This window comes from Bufo bufo, chromosome 4 (assembly GCF_905171765.1).
Source record: "Bufo bufo chromosome 4, aBufBuf1.1, whole genome shotgun sequence".
In the NCBI taxonomy this organism is placed as follows: Eukaryota; Metazoa; Chordata; class Amphibia; order Anura; family Bufonidae; genus Bufo; species Bufo bufo.
The window spans coordinates 43474058-43496077 of NC_053392.1; the positions used below are offsets into that span (position 1 = coordinate 43474058).

At 43.3% G+C, this 22020-nt stretch overlaps 1 protein-coding gene across 1 annotated transcript in view; it reads right to left on the bottom strand.

Moving 5' to 3' along the window:
- Positions 1–1683: 1683 nt before the first annotated feature.
- Positions 1684–22020, bottom strand: part of KIF13B (kinesin family member 13B) — a 156259-nt gene continuing 135922 nt past the window's right edge. The window contains exons 37-40 of the mRNA XM_040427155.1: positions 21395–21528; positions 11040–11102; positions 7819–8821; positions 1684–6840 (exon numbers count right to left, since the gene is read on the bottom strand). Coding sequence (XP_040283089.1) covers positions 6557–6840; positions 7819–8821; positions 11040–11102; positions 21395–21528 — 1484 coding nt within the window. The 3' untranslated portion in view covers positions 1684–6556. The remainder of the gene's footprint in view (positions 6841–7818; positions 8822–11039; positions 11103–21394; positions 21529–22020) is intronic.

A 22020-nucleotide genomic window follows, 5' to 3' on the forward strand; every position in this document is an offset into this window, starting at 1 on the left:
TAAAATAGGTGCATGATTGATTCAGTGTTTGAGTGACGAGATCTGCAGACTCGCTACACTTAGACACATTAGCGGCAGTGCTGCACCTAGAGTGGTGCTAATAGGGAATCATTCCAAGTAGGATATATGAGGTTATCCTGAACACTCTATGTAGCAGCAGCTATACTCCAAGTGGCGTTAAGAGGGAATATCCCAAACAAATTAGGACGCACTTGTGGGAAATATATCCCAGTCTTCTGCCGAGAGTATCACCATAGCACCTTTATGTTTTAAAAATAAGTATTTTTTCTTTTCTTTTTTCTCCTGTTCTGAATTAGTTTTATTGATAGGAATAAACGTTATGTTTTAATCGACCAGAAACAGGAGTTTTGTAGCCTATGGCTATTTGAACTATATAATTTCAAAATCCTGGGTCCAAAAGGGTCTATGAAAAACTAACATCCTGTATTATACTCCAGAGCTGCACTCACTATTCTGCTGGTGGAGTCACTGTGTACATACATTACATTACTTATCCTGTACTGATCCTGAGTTACATCCTGTATTATACTCCAGAGCTGCACTCACTATTCTGCTGGTGCAGTCACTGTGTACATACATTACTTATCCTGTACTGATCCTGAGTTACATCCTGTATTATACTCCAGAGCTGCACTCACTATTCTGCTGGTGCAGTCACTGTGTACATACATTACATTACTTATCCTGTAGTGATCCTGAGTTACATCCTGTATTATACTCCAGAGCTGCACTCACTATTCTGCTGGTGCAGTCACTGTGTACAAACATTACATTACTTATCCTGTACTGATCCTGGGTTACATCCTGTATTATACTCCAGAGCTGCACTCACTATTCTGCTGGTGGAGTCACTGTGTACATACATTACTTATCCTGTACTGATCCTGGGTTACATCCTGTATTATACTCCAGAGCTGCACTCCCTATTCTGCTGGTGGAGTCACTGTGTACATACATTACATTACTTATCCTGTACTGATCCTGAGTTACATCCTGTATTATACTCCAGAGCTGCACTCACTATTCTGCTGGTGCAGTCACTGTGTACATACATTACATTACTTATCCTGTACTGATCCTGAGTTACATCCTGTATTATACTCCAGAGCTGCACTCACTATTCTGCTGGTGCAGTCACTGTGTACATACATGACATTACTTATCCTGTACTGATCCTGAGTAACATCCTGTATTATACTCCTGAGCTGCACTCACTATTCTGCTGGTGCAGTCACTGTGTACATACATTACATTACTTATCCTGTACTGATCCTGAGTTACATCCTGTATTATACTCCAGAGCTGTACTCCCTATTCTGCTGGTGGAGTCACTGTGTACATATATTACATTACTTATCCTGTACTGATCCTGAGTTACATCCTGTATTATACTCCAGAGCTGCACTCACTATTCTGCTGGTGCAGTCACTGTGTACATACATTACATTACTTATCCTGTACTGATCCTGAGTTACATCCTGTATTATACTCCAGAACTGCACTCACTATTCTGCTGGTGGAGTCACTGTGTACATACATTACATTACTTATCCTGTACTGATCCTGAGTTACATCCTGTATTACACAAATTATAATATAGATGAATTCTATTTAAAAAAAAAAGAAAAAAAAAAAAATTGATAAAAATTATCTCACAACAACCAAGTTTAAAAAAGTTTATTAGACATCGTTGAGCATCGTACAGCAGTTTAATACAATAAAATAACTTTCTTTCTTTAAAAATTCTCAAATTTCATGGATCTCTCTTTGTAGAGATAATCAGTCGGCACACTGGAAGGAGGTGGTGCTCGTATCCTGGGTCGCGGGTCCATACATCTAAGTAGAAGAAGCGGGTCAGCACTCGCTTCTGATACAAATCAAAAACATACAGGCAGATGTGACGCGTTTCGGCTACACCGCCTTTTTCCTAATGAAGCAATGCTGAAACGCGTCACCTCTGCCTGTATTTTGTTTATGGCCATAAAGTGAAGATTGTTTTGCATCAGAAGTCCAGATCCGCTTCTTCTACTTGGATATCTCTTTGGAATTCAGCTCTTTTATTTAAAAAAAAAATCTATAATTCATTGTCCAAAAATTCTTGAGGACATCTCCGGCCCAAACACAAATCATGTGAACATTGAGAAGTGGTTAGAAGCTACAACACTAAAACTATAGAGGTGACAAGCTGTGCATTACCGATCTGCGGAGGAACTACAAGTCCCAGCTCAAACCCAAAACAAAACGGCTTGTCCCTCTCGACAGACGTAAAACATAAAAACTTATTAAGATATACGGTAACTAGATCACGGTGTTAATTACTACACAGCGGCTCTCGGTACAACCCTTTATGGCTGAGCAAATAAGGGACACGGGAGTCGGAATCTCGAGGCAAGAAAAGTTTTTTTAATACCACAACACTAAGCCGGGAGAGAGCCGATTCCAGGCGCCATTATTACATCGTTACTTTTATGTGCCAGCTGTTTGATTTGCAAATGTACTAATTTAATCAAATCCTAGAAAAAAACTCAGTGAATTTCATTTCTGTATTGAAAAGGGGAAAAGAAAAAAGCACAAAAAAAAAAAAAAAGACAAAATGACCCAGTGTAGACGTATGGAGTCTCGTTTGCCCAACTGCAAGTATAAAAGGTTTGTCTAAAAATATCTAGGAAAATTAAGGCACATTAGAATTAGTATTGCCAAAAAGAAGCAGATATGTTCATGAAGGCCGCCGTGGGTGTGGGCTATGGTGAAAAAGAAGAGCGGGTTGATATTTTTGGAATGTAGAAATAAGGCAGCCATCAGGGGGAGACTGTGCCATCCAGAAATTGCTTGAGGGCTGGCCTGGTCCATCAGGGCCTAGCCATGGAGCTTTGAACATAGTAGATCAGTTTCCCACCTCATAAAAGCTTCAGATGCCCGGCTAGTTGAACAGCTGAACGTATCTCATATTAAGTGACAATAAAACAGAGGGGGGGGGGGTCATGTCTTTAGCCACGATCCCCTCCTCTGGAGACAACAGGGCCCACTAATGGAGTTTGGCTTAAAACCTTGAGGACAGTGGATTTCTGCTCCCCCCCATTGAAAGCGTTCGATGTTCAACTAGTTGAAAGGTCAAGAATCTCACGTGGTGTGAACTCTAAGCATGGGTTGAACAATGTCATTAGTCTCCGCCCCTGCTCAAAACACTCAAGTCCAACCCTGGCAGGTCAAAACTTCAAGATATAACTTAACCAAGCATAATTTATCTTCCTTGGGCTCTGCACCCATAAAGATCTCCCGATTGGTGGCAGTGGGTTGCAGGCTCCAGCTATCACTGGACAATAAAAAAAAAATCTATTCATATATGTAGAAAATCTCTAAAACCGCAGCAGCATCAGTGCAAGCAATAAAAAATAAATCACAAATGTTTTTAATACGACATGAGATGTTTTTGATTTTTTTTGCTTGATTTTAACCACGTATGGCTGATTAAGGTCAAGTAAAGTGCGTTAAAATATGTACAAAGGAATTTAAAAGCTACTTCCACCAGATAGTGTACAGATCGCTTTTACCTTCTAGCCTCCTCTCGGGGAGGGCGGGGGGGCCTATAAACACAGGGGATACACCACAGCTCTGTCATGGAGCAAAATTGCCCCAAATTACAGTGGTTGCCAGTTCACTACAGTCCAGATATGGCCAACATCGGGTGGCAGTCTTGTCTATGTATGCTCTATCTATACGTGGTTCAAAGGAGCATCTCAACAGAAAGGCAAGTGTGGTTTTGCAACAGATACTTGGCAGAGATGTAAGATGGAACAATATTACACTTACTATCATGCTAAAAACAAAATACACAAAATATAATGTGGGGGTTCTGTTAGGATTGGGGGACATCTCTAAGAAGACAAAGGACAGGTGGTCTTCACAATTGGTCTCAACCATCTCAGACACTAGATAGGTCAAAGTGTCCGAACGCAACGTGATGAGCTACAGGAATGCTAGAGGGTGATGAAGTAGTGGACAACCAAGCAGCACGTACAGAAGGAGGTCTCAAATAGAACTTCTTTTGAAACTTGACTTATTACTATCCACAGAAGTTTACAAAAATGTTTTATTTAAGAAGTTAAGAGAAAAAAAACTGAGCTCTTTTGACCTTTGATATTCAACTCAAGTAGCCATCTAACTATTGCCGTAGATTGCTGTCACCATTTGACAGCAGAGGATTTTTACAAAGCATATGTAATTGTCCTAAGACAGGACCAGCTAAATCCAGGGGACCATGTGCCTACAAATTAGCTTCTCTCACAACAGACAATGTTGACCTATTGACTGGCTTGACTAAAGAGTTAATGACCCTTTCTTGAAAGTTCCAGACATCCATGAGGTCCATCACTAAAGCTACCTGTCTCTAATTTGTAAAACGTTGTAGTCTCCATAGCTGCCACCGGTACTGTCTGAAGTGGACTAAAGGGTTAAGGCACTTTGTAGGAAATATGCCACATAGGACATATTTTTGTGCTATTATTTGCCCTTGGAATCAACTGCAAGCTAATTTACACCCCCACCGCTTTCATATTTGGTCCTGATCTTCTCCACATGTCGACCATGCCTAGATCCATACGTATTAGTGACCTCTGTGCTGGTGAAAGTGCTATACTATTGGATATCACAGTGCAAGCTCGAAGGTGAGTCGTATAGTGACACTATCAGTGGAGGAGATGTTGGTCTACAGCAATGGTCCCCAACCTGAGGCTTTTCAGTGGCATCATATCTATAGTGTAACAAGTGCAAGGTTGTGATCTCAATACTAGGTGGATGATGGCCATTCTATTTTATTTTTTAAAGTGAAATCATCAAAATGTACCTATCATTTTGACATGTTGTAAGTGTGAAGAGTAGTAGAGTCACCAGGTTGTGGACAAAATGGCCTCCAATGTGGAGGTAGACGAGTGCAGTAAGCTCAGGAGGGTCTACACCAGGTAAGGGACTACAAAGTACAGAGATAAACAAGGATTGCTGTAGCTATAAATGATGCCACCAGTATTAGTACAGAAGGTGTTTTTGAAAGGTCAAGTAGCTGAGAGGTTCTGCATTATCCCTTTCTACATTTCACCAGAGATACCCGGCTCTTCTTCAACTCCATACTAGGTCTTGGCTTATAATGTAGAACAAAAAGTCTCATCTTGTCCTTCCCAAGCCTTTGACATGGGATTTGGTCACGACACACTTGCCTTAAAATCTAACCAAGTGAGCGTTGTAGTGGTCATCAACAGAGAACTGTTAGATTGTACATCGCACCCCCCCCCTCCCCATCTCCAATAATATGATTCTATTACCCTTCATCACATCCCACCACCCATAAATAACATAAATATAAGACCCTCCACCTTCTATAGAACATTTTTGTGCTTTCATAGTTGTCACATGAAGAACCTTCTCCATGCTTAGAGTACTGAAAGGCAGTCGTAATAACATGCTAAGGAGATAAGTGACTGTGTTGTACTCAAGAGGCTCTCCATATATAAATCTGATTACTATGGTAATTAGAGACAACATGTGGGTTGAGTCCTTCAAAACCTCCTTGCTCCTTCTTTGCTCTCATCTCAAAGACAGACTAATAGGAATAGTTCACCCAACTGTGGATATTAGGCAGGGCAGGCTGGAGGAACATCTTATTAACACTTAAGCCATACCAATCCCACCTGCATTATTAATCAGATCATGGTTCAATCATGGTTGCAAATCCTCTTAAAAACATGAGTGGTCTCATTCACAACTGTGGTAATAGTGGGATTACACAAATAAAAACTGCTTAAATCAAACAACATTAACATAACACAAGGATCATATGACCACAAAAATAAGAGCATGTATACTGGGCCTACAGGGAAGCCATTATGGACATTGGCCAAGGTAAAGTTTTGTATATGACATGACTACCTTTGCTTCTCATTGCACATTACACTTTCCAAAATTCCAACCACGTATATGTATACTAATAACCTGCTATATACATGTATACACACAGACGTGACTGGACACATACTGGTCCCAGTCTATTTTCCCTTTTGTCAGATTTCTCTCCGATTGCGGTTGTGACAAAATGACTAAGAAGAAGCCACAGTGTTGGTCTGAGAGGTCGGACAGGATCATGGATGAGCATGATGTCTGCCTTAATAACATACAATGTATGTATAGAACATATTTACACATACACATATATACATGTAGATTCACATACAGTATATGTTAGATGGTTGGAGAAAAAATAAAAATTGAGGAATGGCATTTGGGAGGCTCTCCACTCCTCACGGGCTCGGCCATGCCATCATAACTGCATGGTTCTGAATTTTACACTATGACAAGCATCATTGGATCGGAGCTGAGCCTTGGTCACTGGTGTGGAGATAAAATACCGTACTGGGGTGGAAATAAAATACCGTACCGGTGCTGCGTCATCTACTTTCTAAGCAGATGTACCTGCAGGAACAGCATAGAATTAGTAGTGAAGAAGACAGTCACTGAAGATGATGACCATCTTGTAGTGTGTTGTAGATTAATTAGCCCATGACTTTCTGTTCTCCGTCTTTTTACGGGCATCCGCCTTCAAGTTAGCGGCTCTATCCGGCTTGGCCAAGGCGGTCAATGCTGCGAGATTTCCAGCAGATCCGGACAAGCTCCCAGTTTTCTTGTCTTCTGTTCCTCCCTGCAAACGCAATCCAGCACTTCTTCTCCGGGCAGTACCAGTAGCTTTTTTCACTCTGTTAGGTCTCACTAAGACACCATAGCCTGGGTTGCATTTGAAGTAGTGTTTGCCACCGACAGAGCCGTCATTTTTGCCTTAGGGTGAAGAAAATAAGAAAATAATGACATGAGGAAAGGACCTCAGTAGAACTCTGTAAAAACAAAACCTGTTCTATCTGGTTGCCCTTCTGGTGTGACATCTATATCAACTCTACCTATATAGTAGGGCAATATTTTCAGTATGTAGTTTTTATTATGCTGGTGATCAACACTGCACTTCATGGCGACCTCATCGACTGCTAGACTCAACTGCTACCAAGAACGTGGCAAGACGGATTTTGAATGCCATGGTGGTCGAGAATGCTTCTGCTCTGTTCAAACTCCTTGCTGCTAGTCATTAGTCTTCGCGATCGGGGGAGGAGAGTGGTAGGGGAGGAGAGTGGTAGGGGAGGAGAGTGGTAGGGGAGGAGAGTGGTAGGGGAGGAGAGTGGTAGGGGAGGAGAGTGGTAGGGGAGGAGAGTGGTAGGGGAGGAGAGTGGTAGGGGAGGAGAGTGGTAGGGGAGGAGAGTGGTAGGGGAGGAGAGTGGTAGGGGAGGAGAGTGGTAGGGGAGGAGAGTGGTAGGGGAGGAGAGTGGTAGGGGAGGAGAGTGGTAGGGGAGGAGAGTGGTAGTCCTCCTTGAATTCACAAAAATCTAACATTTATCGCCTATCCAGTTTTAGGCTGGAATACCCCTTTATGCAAGCCATGCTTGATGGCCATCAGGTCAGCTAATTGCTAATTCCCCTTCGAGTTTAATCAAGGGTAGATAATGGTGCCCAGTAAGGTAGATAGGACACACCATAGGGTATCTGGAGCACTATATAAAAAAAAAAGTGACAAACTCAGCCACGCTATACCTATAACATACTCTCACATAATGAACAAACCAAGCTCTACTACATGATGATGCTTTCACAGAGATCCACCAACAATGTACGGCCTATTAGTTCTCACAGAGGATAAAGATTGGTTGGCGTATCAAAAGTCTAAGATCATCTTTAAAGAAGAATCACCCTAAGAAGAAAGTTTCTTACCAGCAGGCAGATCAAGCTCCACACCGACCCACATTCCTTCCTGAAAGTCTGCGGGTCCAACGTATTTTACGATACCATTCTTATTGGTCCCAACGGTCACATATTCTCCCTCTTTCAACCACTCAGGAACCTCCTGAGACTCCTCCGTGTCAGAGGTTGCTTCCGATGGGTCTTCGCCACTTCCCACTTGGTCCTGTAACTTTTCCTGACTACCCTTTAATATAGAATCTGTTCCCACCACCTTCTCTGAGCTTGGCGTTTCATCTCCGAGCATCCGTGTGAAGGACCTCAGCTCGGATGTTTTCACCTTTTGTATTTTGAAAGGTGACATTACAACTTTACTTTGGAGTAAGTGGTCACTGGTTAGAGGTTTGGGTCCTGGTGCAGAAGAATCCTTGGGGTCTTGGTTTTCAGAAGATGTCAAGCTTGTTGCTAGGGGCTTGTCTTGGGAAGGAACAGAGAGGTCTACAGTTGGACATCCTCCGGTGCTTATGGGAACATACATGACATCAACAGTTGATGTTTTTGGATATGGCTTGGTATCATGTGTGATGCTAGAACTTAAGTCCTGATATTCCTTGTGATTTGAGTCTTTGGTGAGAACCGGTTTCTCCAGCTCCTTCCAGGGCTCTGACTTGCTTGAGAGATTATCGTGAGCAGATACTGCATTCAGCTTGCCAGTATGGTCTTTCTCAGGCTCCTGGGAGGTAGGTACTGTAGCCAAGCTAATATCGGTGGCCAATGGACTCAATGGTTGTCCTGTAGGCACTTCACTTCCCGTGTTTAATGCCTCTGATAGCGTGGCTGTGGAGACACTATGGGAGAAGTATCCACTCGAAGCTTCACTGAGTGGGCTTGGAGGTCCTTCCTGGGACTCTTGTCCTGGAGAATCACAGACTTTTGGTTGGGAAGGCACTACTGGTGTCTTGTCACTTTTCTTATCTTGTACTGGGGAGCGGGCAATCACTGGTTGACGGACCCCAGTCAATTCCTCATGGTTAGCCTAAGCAGTGGGATAAATAAACAGTCAATATCTCTGAATTACCATTCAACTTGTATCTATTTCTCTCATATCTCTCTGTCTATCTATCTGACTATCTGATCTAATATCTATCCATAAAATGAAAAAAGAGCCGCAACACATCCAATCGGTGAAAACTGTGTTGTCCTTTATTCACCCATACAGCGACGTTTCAGTCCTCTTACTGGGACTGTTTTCTATCTATATATCTATCTATCTTTTATCTAAAATCATAATGGTCTTCTAACTTGCTCAAGAGTTTAAACTATCTAAGCCATGGTGGCATCAATAGAATGAAACGGAAAAAAAATAATACAACTTGTCTGACATAACCGCCCCCCCCCCCCCAATAACAACAGACTGGGAGTCCTACAGATTTTCGGTGTGACCGGCCAAAGAGAGTAAGTTTTGGTAGGAATCCTCTAATGTCCAGGGGTCACCTCACATGTAGCAGGTCCTCGAGTGTTAATCCTGTTACACGCCGATCACCTCTTGCAGAAGGACAAACTCTGCACAAGGAAGATTTTTTTGCTCCTAATATTTACTTGAGAGTTGATTTATGAGACAGGCCTGGTCCTTTCGCTGCTCAGACGGCAGGATTTATGGGTGCTGGAGGGCTGCAGTGATCTATATGTCTCTAGCAGTTCTTTGGCTGCACTTAAGGCCCGGATAAATCATGAATTTTCAACTGGCTGCCAAAGATTTATTTTTTCGCTTCCAAATTTTCTTCCCCACCGCCTTCCATTTTCCTGGGGCCTGTCAATTTACAGGTGAAGAATTTAGAGGCAGCTTCTGAGATTAAACAGACCATTTCTCAGATCTATTTCCCAGAGGCAACATGTACTAAACTTGGGTAATCAATAGTGTCTGTCAGAGGCAGAGTTATGGGGGACGCTCCTGAGAGGGGGGCGTGACATGCCCTGGAAACTCAATTGTTAGAAAAGCTAAAACTTCATCAGAGAACAGGAGCGCCCTTACCTCATGGTATAATTACTATCATAATGGCGGACAAGGGGTCATTCAGGAGTCTAGGACTGCCCGCCGGCTACACTACATTTCCCAGCATGCTCTGGAAGTACATTATAGGAGGAAATAGGAATAACTGTATATATAGTGTCATAAAACTGCCCTCTGCTACATGCTAAACACAAAGCCGGCACCCCGTCTCGCCCAACAAAGCCGGCACCCCGTCTCGCCCGACAAAGCCGGCACCCCGTCTCGCCCGACAAAGCCGGCACCCCGTCTCGCCCGACAAAGCCGGCACCCCGTCTCGCCCGACAAAGCCGGCACCCCGTCTCGCCCGACAAAGCCGGCACCCCGTCTCGCCCGACAAAGCCGGCACCCCGTCTCGCCCGACAAAGCCGGCACCCCGTCTCGCCCGACAAAGCCGGCACCCCGTCTCGCCCGACAAAGCCGGCACCCCGTCTCGCCCGACAAAGCCGGCACCCCGTCTCGCCCGACAAAGCCGGCACCCCGTCTCGCCCGACAAAGCCGGCACCCCGTCTCGCCCGACAAAGCCGGCACCCCGTCTCGCCCGACAAAGCCGGCACCCCGTCTCGCCCGACAAAGCCGGCACCCCGTCTCGCCCGACAAAGCCGGCACCCCGTCTCGCCCGACAAAGCCGGCACCCCGTCTCGCCCGACAAAGCCGGCACCCCGTCTCGCCCGACAAAGCCGGCACCCCGTCTCGCCCGACAAAGCCGGCACCCCGTCTCGCCCGACAAAGCCGGCACCCCGTCTCGCCCGACGAAGCCGGCACCCCCGTCTCGCCCGACAAAGCCGGCACCCCGTCTCGCCCGACAAAGCCGGCACCCCGTCTCGCCCGACAAAGCCGGCACCCCCGTCTCGCCCGACAAAGCCGGCACCCCGTCTCGCCCGACAAAGCCGGCACCCCGTCTCGCCCGACAAAGCCGGCACCCCGTCTCGCCCGACAAAGCCGGCACCCCGTCTCGCCCGACAAAGCCGGCACCCCGTCTCGCCCGACAAAGCCGGCACCCCGTCTCGCCCGACAAAGCCGGCACCCCGTCGCCCCATCTGATCTCTAACAAACTCTGTACGCAAGCCAAGAACAGCTCTGCTGCATCTTACAAATCTAGATCTAGTGAGCCTGACAAACCCAGCTGTGCTACACTTCACAAATCCATTAATATATAAAATATAGAAGAGTTGGGATTTAGGTGACCATAGCGGGTGTCACATACCGGCTTAGGCTTCAAGGCGCTGTCATCGATACTGGCAGACTGGACGATAATCCGAGGGACGGCCTGCAAGAAAACAAAACAAATATGGAAGATTATCCCACATCTTCACCCCGAATCACACTGGAATATTACAACACGGGAGCTCAGCTCAATGCCACCAGTGAAAAAACTTTCCAATAACTTTACTTCTAGTTTTCTTAATGTTTTTTTTTTCCAATCCAGTAGGAAATGTGTTAAATAAAGGCATAAAAAATAACCAAGACCCGTCTGTTTTATCCTGCCACTCCTGTGGTCCTGGGGGTCTTGGTTTACTTTGCTGCGGCGATGACGAGCGCACATCCAAGTGACCACTGCAGTCAATGAGAAGTGATGCCTGCGTGTAGGACATAACACTGCTGAGCCCAGTGATTGGCTGCAGCAGTCATGTGGATGTGTGCGACGTCATTAGTAATGGACAAGTAAGTTTCAGGGCTCATTTAGAGGGACGTATGCTGTCCGCAAAAATGCGGATCCGTTTTTTTGGGGAACAGTTCAGCATGTCCGCAAAAAAAACTATTATGTTCTGCCTTTTTGCGGACCCATAGACTTCAATAGGGCCACGTCCTGATTTTCACTGACAAGTATAGGAAATGCTTTATTTGTTTTGCAGAGCGGCAGAACGGAAGAAAAGGGACCCATAGGAGTGAATAGGTCTGTATCTAATTCGCAAAAAACACGGATCCGCATTTCTGCGGACAGCATACAGCCGTGAGAATGAACAGTTGAGTATTTTTTTTATTTTTATGAGTTACATTTTTGGCTGTTGAGATCATTTTTAAAACTCCTGATAATGTATAAGGTATAATAATAATAAATTAAATAAGACACAATAATGTATAATTAAAAGTAAATCTAATACAAGAAACCACAAAAAAATACTAAAACATAAAAATAGAAAAATAAATAATATAAAACCTAAAAGAACATTCACGCATAATAAATGTTAAATACAATTAAAATAAAACAAACTACCGGTAAATAACAAATATGAAATACAAGAAACCACAAAAACACTAAATAAATTAGTTTAAAAAAAAAAGAAATGTAAAAATGAGATACTGTAATACAAAATTTTTTTTTTTTTAAATATTAAAATACATGAAAAAATATAAACCGTTTAAATATAAAAGCGTAAACATTACAATAAACAATAAATATTAAATATCACTGAAATAAAAAAAATAAAAAAACATAATAAAGCAAAACAAAACATAAAAATACATATAAACAATACAAACCTCATAAAACCAGAAAATGGATGATAATAAATATTAAAATAACAAAATTTATAAAAATGTAAATGAATCCTGGAAATGGAGCAGAAGCCGGGTATACAATAACGCCTGAATTCACACTGACGCAATGTAATCATGGGTAAGGATCTGGATAACCTGACCGCCATCAGATTTTGAAACATGAGATGGTGACACAATGGCCTGACAGTATTCACACTGCCTTGCAGTTATTTCCCTACTTTCAGTAGCTCAGTCAACATCGGTAACATTCTGGTTTTACCGGTGAAGATGCAGCTAATGAAAATATATCTGGGAGCTCAGCTGCAATACCAGGCACAACCTGCCGACAGGAGTGGCGCTATTTGTGGAAGAGAGCAACCATATTTCTCTAATTCCGTACAACCCATATAAGTCGCCTCCGTTATCTTCCAAGTATACATATGACCATAAGCCCACCAACTTTGGGTTCACCTCAGTCATTTTTGCTGAATATCTCCCTTGGACACAATCATAACACACACACAAACAGAAATGTAATAGGGACCATGCATTAAGAAAGCCGGAGCTCTTCATCAGTTCCCAGCATCTGCCCATATATTACATAAGTAGTGATAGCTAGAATGTAGCGGAACAGGACATCACCGCTAGCTCAGCCCGAATCGCCATATATCTCATGTCTGTAGACATAATGCTTTGACGAGCGGCTCTTTACGGGTCCCTCCTGGATTGAAGCCATCAGAAAGCTGAGAAGAGCAAGGTCTATTTCCACCTGATCGCTCCATAAATAAGGTTAAGGACGTCTATTATAGGGGCTGTCATAGGAAATGGAGGGAAAGATGAGACAGGTTATTCTTAAAGGGTTTAACTAGTTATTTGCCAGGAGACCAAGGCAAAAAGGATCAGTAAAAAAAACAAAAACCGGAATCCACCCCTTTTTAGCCTTGGACGTTTGTCAACTTTTTTTTTTTGCCTTTAAATTATTTTATTTATTTTTTTCTTAATTGGTTCGACCAGATAATAAAATATGAGCATCTTACGGTCATTAGCAGAATAATGAGAGTCTTTCCTGTACAGAGCGGATCATTTATTTTATGGCGAGTTTAATATTTCTCTTGTGAGCACTTTACACGTCGTATGCAAATCATAGAACAAACATGTATAAAACACTACATCGACATAAAGCAAGAGTTCTCACCCAACAACTGGTTGAGGCGATCACAGGTAGCAGTATCGAATGCGTTAAGGTGTTCATGGAAAAGGGAAACATTGGGTTGCGCTGAGGAGCTAAGCACTAGGTTGAGGTGATGACATTGGGTAGGTTAACGAGGAAGAGGGCATTATGCTAAACTGCTTAATTAAGAAGATATGGTTTCTGAGAAAACAGGTCCACTCGGTTGATGATGTTCTGGGAAGAAGACACTTGATTGGGAAGACTTCTGAGACAAAAAAAAAAGCACTACTCGTTGATCTTTTGTGAAGAAGAGAGAACATGGATTGGAAAGATTTCCATGAAAAAAGGGGACACTGAGTTGAAGCCATTTCAAAAGGATGATATTGGATTGAAAATACTTTGGAGAAGATGAGAACACTGGGTTGACAAAGTTCCTAAAAAGAAGAAGGTACTAGGCTGAAGATGCTGCATTTGTTTGAAAGGATTTCCAAAACAAAGAGAGAACTAAGTTTACGACCTTTCAAGAAGAAGAAGAGGACCCTTGGAGGACAGGATATCAAAAATGAACAGTCAACTAGATAGAGGACCTTTCAGAAGAAGAGGGCACTTGTTAATGTTTAAGAGAGGAGGACCTTTTGAGAAATACAGGGTTGGCAAGGTTGCCAAGAAGAGCAAACTATTGTAGGTTAAAAACTTTTTTTTAGGAAGATGAGGATACTGGGTTAAATATATTTCCAAGAAGAGCAGGACATTTTGGGAAAAATAAGACATTTGGTTGAAAAAAGAAGAAGTCACAATTAAGATGCAGATGTCTCAACAAATTGGGGGCATCTCTGCCCTGCTGTGCACCAAAAACTGAAGTCTACACCAGCTACAGGTTGGCATAGACTTCAGCTATAACTTCCACCACTTTCTTGCGAATGTTATAGTCAATGCGACTTGCGGTCCCTTCTGGTAAGCCCCGCCCATTTTATTGCCACTTCTGAAAAGTGACGAGAAGCCTAAAAAGTCGCAAATTATGACTTTTTTTTTTAATTAAGAACACTGACGTTACAAATTTTTCTAAGACACTAAAACATGTTCCAGGCACAAAATACCCATGGCTTCGGAGAGTTTAATAGTTAAGCTAAAACTCACAAAGCGGATTTACGATAGATTGGACACTGAAGTTAATCTGGTTTTGTGACAATAGTTTTTTTAGTTTTTTTTATAGATAATTTTTATTAGATTTTCAAAACAAAAAAGACAATTTACAATAACAACTCTTTAATCTTCCAAATTTATACATACAATTCGGAAAGTCTTCTGACCCTTTTACTTTTTGTGTGTTGCGGGCTTGCTAAAATAAGAAAATTCAAGTTTTCCACCATCAATCTGCACTCAGTACCCCATAATGAGAAAGTGAGAACAGAATTTTAGAATTTTTTGCTAATTTATTAAAAAGGAAAAAGTGAAGTATTGCGTGGGCATAAGTATTCAGACCCTTTGACATTTAGCTCTGGTTCCCCCCATTTCTCCTGATCATCTTTGAGATGTTCTACACCTTGGTTGGAGTCACCTGTGGTAAATTTAGGTGATTGGACATGATTTTGAAAGACACAGCCCTGCCTATATTAGGTCTCACAGTTGACAATCTATATCAGAGGAAAACCAAGGCATGAGGAGGAAAGAACTGCCTGTAGAGCTCAGAGACAAGATTGTGTGGAGGCACAGATCTGGAGAAGGAGACAAAAGCATTTCTGGTGCACTGAAAATTCCCAAGAGCACAGTGGCCTCCATAATTCTTCAATGGAAGTAGTTTAGAACAAAAGCATTGTCAGCTGTGAGATCGTATATCGACATGGCTATGTATTTCCAAATCATGTTCAATCACCCAAATTTACCACAGGTGACTCCAATCAAGATGAAGAACATCTCACAGATGATCAAGAGAAATGGGAGTCCCCAGATCTAATTTACCATAGGTGACTCCAATCAAGGTGTAGAACATCTCACAGATTATAAAGAGAAATGGGAGGCCCCAGAGCTAAATCTCAAGTGTCATAGCAAAGAGTCTCCCCTCCAAACCAAGTAATGGGGGAAGAAGGGCCTTGGTAAGAGGTGACTAAAAACTTCCAGAAGGCCAACCATCACTGCAGCACTCCCCCAATGTTGGCTTTATGGCAGAGTGGCCAGAAAGAAGCCTCTCCTAAGTAAAAGACACCTGGGAGTTTGCAAAAAAGCAAAAAGGACCCTAAGACCCTGTGTCGGTTTTCCTCTTTTTTTTTTGTTGTTTGCCGATAAGAGTGCATGATGAGGGTGATGGCCTGAAGGGGAGCAAACAAGGAGAACAGAACCAAGAATTCTAGACTGATTAAAACCCCAAACTCCCAGACGCTTTTCAACCTGATTGTCAGGAGGGATCAATAAGATGCACCTGACGTTGCAAGTTGTACAAATATGGGGTTAATCCTTCACCTCTCAGAGGCGCCTGTCACTTTAATATATGTGCGTGAGGTAGGACCCTGGCAGCGGGAGATGGATGACATTAGTGTCATTTACTTTCACGAGTCATTAATTCCTTCCTGCACAAATCACATCATTGTCAAAACACGGAATAACCTTAATATGAAAGAAAAGTGCAAGGCAGCAATCTGTCTATGCTAACTGCCCTAAATCATCGGGCGGACTGAACCAGGAGCCTGCAAAAGTCTTGGCACCTCCCTGATTATTAACGGAATAATCGCTGAACTTCTGTAATAACAAAGGAGGAAGGAGGATGAGACTTGTAGTCCCGCGGAGAACCCACTCTGCATGGACCAGTGGTTCCCTCTCCTCGGCCTGACATGACCCTGCTAATGGATAATAGCATGAGAAGAGTTATTAGATATGCAACGACTCTGGCAGCGGGTCCCAGGTCCTCGGAGATCTCCAGTAGACAGCGCGTTTCGGACAATAGCGAGATATGGAAGGAGGAGGGGTCCGAGGAAGCAAAGTGTTTCTGTATCCTTCAAAAACAACCGACATACAGATGTAGCAGAGCTCAAATTGTGACTGGGATAACATGGTACAGCCTGTGGTGATCACAATGGGGGTAATATGGGCAAGGACACAATGTTTTTAATTAAGTTATTTTTTTATGTAAAAACCTCTTAAAACGCATGATTTGGGGAATCCTTGTGTCAATGTAATGGAGTAGATTTTAGTGCAGTCCTATGTAAAACAAAAAAAAACAAAAAAACCTGTAAGAACATTTCATTGGGAGCAGTGCTGCAGTACCATTCACGACCACTGAGTGGTGTATGGAGCTGTGCTGTTACGGTGCCCGATTCTGGCCACAACAGCGTTTACAGGAAGCTGGGCCCCTTTAAATCGGATAGTGGTAGCCTATCCTGAGGATATCAAACTCCTGGAGAACCACTTAAGCCAGAAGGTAGAGCCACTGTCTCCTACTCTGGTGGACCAAGGCCTTCTATACATTACATGGATAGCTATTTATTAGGAAGCCACTGAAAAGGATGGCTCATTGTCGCTGATCACCAGGGAAGAGACAAACTCTTAAAAAATCCTTAACATCCCCATCCCTACTGTAAAAGGAACTCTGGCCGTCCTCCAAGAAACCCCAGTTGGCAAACACCTGTGGAGGACACCTGTGGAGGACTTGTCCTGCATTACACGGACAATCCACTGATTTGAATGGACACTGTGTAATGCTTCATTTCCCCTGTGGCGGCGCTGTAGGGAAATTGAACACTTTTCTCTGGGTTCCCCTTCAGATTAAGGCTACATGCGCACGACCGTATGTGTTTTGCAGTCCGCGGATGACTAAGGCTACATGCACACGAACATTGTTTGTTTCCGTGTCTGTTCAGTTTTTTTTTTACGGACCCATTTCAATGGGTCTGCAAAAAAGGCAGACCGCACACAGTGTGCTGTCCGCATCGGTAAGTCCGTTCCATAGACCCGCAAAAAAAAAAATAGAACCTGTCCTATTCTTGTCCGTTTTAGGCATTGTTACAATGGATCTGCAAAAAAAAAACAAAAACGGATGGCATACGGATGTTATCCGTTTTTTTTTTTTTTTGCGGATACACAATTTGCCTAAGGGCTCATGCACACAAACGTATTTTCTTTCCGCTTCTGTTCCGTTTTTTTTTTTTTTGCGGACCGTGTGCGGAACCATTCACTTCAATGGGGCTGTAGAAAATAGAGAAGTTACTCCGTGTGCATTCCGTTTGTTTTGCAAAAAAGTTGTGCATGTCCTATTATTGTCCGCAAATCACGGTCCGAGGCCCCATTCAAGCCAATTGGTCCGCAAAAATCACGGAACGCACACGAAACTCATCCGTATTTTGCGGATCCATACCGTAGAAATGCTGTGCCCAGCCCGTAGTGCTCATGTGTTTGGTGATTAAATAAGTTACTGTTTCCGTTTACGATCCGCAAAAAACAGATCAAATACGGATATGTTTTGTGCAATAACGAAACGGAAGAGGACTTAAATCAGAGGGGGGAAAAAAACACTCAGATACGCAACAACGGACCGCAAAACAACAACGGTCGTGTGCATGAGCCCTAAAGCTGATCGCTGGAGGTCCCAGGACACTTTTCGGACATCTAACAAATGGATATTGTCCAAAACGGAGAACCCCTTTAAGATAAAAAAAAAAAAAAGTTGGAAACAAAAAATTTCAAAGGCAAGCTTAGAAATGAGACTTCCCAGTTCTAAACAAAGGATCCTTAAGCCTAATTAAGACTTTTTTTTTTTTTTATTCCGGAAAGAAAATAAAAGAAAAAAGATAAAGGAAGGTTGTAATTGCCGATTCCGGAACGAGCCTCCACCCCGGCTCAGGGCCCATCCGTCACTTCTACAGCTCACCTGTCACTGGACAATTAAAGACACATATATATGGACATGACCCGCATCCCGGTCCAGAGCTGCGGCGGAGACATCTTGTAGATTTACGATCTCACCTTGTGAAGCAATCATCTCTAATTAGGGGCCAGATTTTATTAAAAGGGAACGCTCTGGAGCGGCTGACCTCGCACAGACCACACATTACACTTTAAGTAGACACAAGGCCAACATTATGGAAATGTTATAATTACCAAATGTGCTTACACCGCAATGAGCTACATCGCGCCCCCGGGGCCAATGACATTAACAACTCAAGTAATAAAATGAGGAGAGATTTCTTAAGGGCTCCCGCCGCCCTGATCTTTTGCTCCAGATTTTTTTTATTTTTTACTATTAAGAATATTCTTTTTTTCTGTTCTCATTAATCGGTTCCAGAAACGTTAAGACTTTTAAAAGGTTTGGGATATTTGATCCCTCTGCGACGTGGAGTGGCAACGCTAGGGATACAGGTCACACACCCTCCCCCAACCCGTTGGTCCCACATCAACAGGACAACCTAGATTTCTGATGGATAGTAAATGGGCCAGCCTATTTTTGGAGGTGAGGGATTTACAACCGATTTAACGCTAAAATGTCCGTTTATCTTGCACCCCCTCTAAAAAAAAAAAAAAAAGAGGTCTAATAGCAAAATACAAAAAAATAAAATAAAAACGTAAAAAAGTTTCCAAAAAATTGCTGCATGTGCTATAACTGCTGATTGGAAAGCATCTTATTATGTTTGTTCCAGACTGTAACTTTGCTGGAGATAATTGAAAGTTATCTAATTAGTGACTTCTCCAGGCTATGATACTGCCGGTAGCCTAACAATCCAGCTGTCGTCCTGTTCGGGAGGGGACCGCCGTTCCACTACATTGTAGCTACAATAAGAAGTTCAATCTGCTGTACAGTAAACTGCCTCTCTATATTACACAGACTTGTTTTCTGAAAGAATGAAAAGATGGCTTAAAGGGGTTTTTCCAGGGACCAACGAGCCCTGCAAGTGCCCCTGGATCAAACACAATTCGCCTATAGAAGAAAGTTTGTAATATACTAAAGCTAAGTTCACATTTCCGGCACAGGAGCACACTGCCGGAGTTACCATATCCGGCAAAGCCAGATACTGACAGTGCCCAGACACGGTAACTACCGCAGTTACGTGCCGCAGATGTGTACATTCGCAGTGGCCTGGATTGGTTACAGGACACTACTCTTCTGAAAAACCAGCTTCCGCTGACATCACGTCTTTTATCTGGGTTCCGGCCTGGGCTATGGACAAGATGACACTACCAACATGGATGGGATCTCTCCCCGATGCATGGGCCGGTGAGGTGGATTCATGAGTTTGCACATGCACCGGGGAGAAGAATAGTTTTGGCCCCATACACTGCAGAAGGGATGTCCAGTCCATAGCTCGGGATGGAATCCTGATAAAAGACGTGATATCGTCGGAAGCTGGATTTTCACAAGAGGGGCGTCACGAGACTGCCGATCCTTGCGACTTTAAGGCAGTAAGTATATTACAAACTTTCTTCTACAGGCGAGTTATGTGTATTTAAGGTGGGTTTGCAATAATGTTGGCTACGACCCCAGTTTTTAACAAAACAAAATCAAGAAGAGCTCAAACTGTAACACTGGCCACTAGAGCAGTCACAACAGGCTTCTCGTCTCCTGCAGCTCACTTGTCAACTTTGCTGTATAGATTGAGGCAGACTGAGCAGAGTCATCTCATTATCATTAGAGGTTGACAGCTCTACTGTACTGCTGGAGGCCTAGATATGGCAGAATAGTAACACTGTACACAAAACAGGAGCAGAGGGTTGTCCTGCATCACCTCCAGGAGACTGAGATGTCTTGGATTATTACAGCTACCACACCATGCTATACTGTCTATAGAGCAGATACAGGGGAAACAAGTGTGTATCTCCAATATGGCTGCTCCATAGATAAGACTAAGAAAATGACATACAAGAGACTTTCACTTTAAAGGGGTTATCCCACGAAAATTACTTACCCCCTATCCACAGAATCGCTGATAAATGTCAGATCGTGGAGGGGGTCTGACCACTGGGATGTCCTACAATCCTGAGAACGAGTGGTCCCTGAGTCACCTCTCTGAACGGAGCAGCGGTGTGCATGTCGGTCCACCGCTCCATTCACTTCTATCGAGCACTACTGCTCCATTCATTGAGGAGATGCAGACCCCTCGTTCTTGGGATCACAAGGGGTCCGCGATCTGATATTACTTTTTACAAGTGATCATTTTCATGGGACCTGTGTACTCAGAGAGGAATCATGAGACAGTTAATTTCTTGAGAGATAGTCTTCCCCTGTAGACTATATAGGACGTGGAAACAGTAGCCCAGATTTACTAAACATGTCTGCGTCAAAAATCCATCTAAAAAGTGGCAAAAATGAAAGTAATTTGGAGCATCGATGGTTTCTATGCTTTTTCTAATATGTTCGACAAGGGGGAGGAGCTTTGCGAAAAGGGGTGAAGCTTTGCGAGGAATTGGGCGGACCCAAGATGCACCATTCTGCGTGAAAATTCTGCCACCATTCTGGCATAAAAGTCTTTCTCAAAGTAAGCCAACCAATAGTGGGTATAGAGTCGGAGAAAAGTGTCTATCCCTGCATCCAGCCTGAGCCCCTGTGATAAATCTGGTGCAGGTCTAGACAGTCGGCCTAAGCTTATACCATCTTGAAGATTAGCAAATCTGGACCAGCGTCTTTTCAGACAGGACATGACTTTCATTCCAGAACATAATACAGAAACTGTATTTTCAGCTTCTCAGAGACGTCATGAGAAGGACCAGAGTCTCTTCTGTCGTTTGGCAGGGAACCGATGTCCATAAATTGGACTTTCCTACTAAGGATGCAAATATAATTTATAGGGGAACGTCGGCTTCTCTGCCTCCACGCCGCGGTGTAAAGAATACAAAGTACAAGCAGATCTCAGATTGCACCGGCTGCAATAATCTAGTAACGCGGACAATTCAGAGACAACGTGACTACCCAGGACTGAGGCCACAATTACCTGAGGGACCACCAAGGTTCCCGGGGGCCTGTTCTTCTCATCCCGTTGAGGAAGTAGAGATTTAAGTAGTTTGGGCATCTGAGGCACGAAGGATTTGACAGGGGTCAAGTAGGAGGATACTGATGTATCGTGACCTGCCGAAGGAAAATGTAAAGGTCATGAATTTATTTACTGTATATGGTATTTATCATTTTGGACAGATGTTGTTTCATGATAGTTTCTTCTCCATTCATGTCTAAAGCTATTATCGGGATTACAGAGCATATTAGGACCGACCAGGGGCAAACAGATTTATGGAAGAGGTGTTTCCAAGAGCAAAGGAAACAATATGACCCCCTTCATCATATGAGCTGTGCAGGAGTTAACTGGCAACTCTGGCTCATACCCAATATTCCTTGTGGTTAATGGAGGTAATTTAGGGCAGTGCGCCAGTAATTTATTGCTATTTACTCTTTACAGAGGTTGTGGCAGATACAAAGCTTCAGATCTCCTGCTTCCCTTCAGACAGAGGCATGATAAAATTCTGTTTGGCAAAAAACACCACTAGAGGGAGCTCCACTGTATAGGGGTTTACACAGCTCCCATTGAACTGTACACTAAATCCACTTCCGCTGATCTCCCCCTAG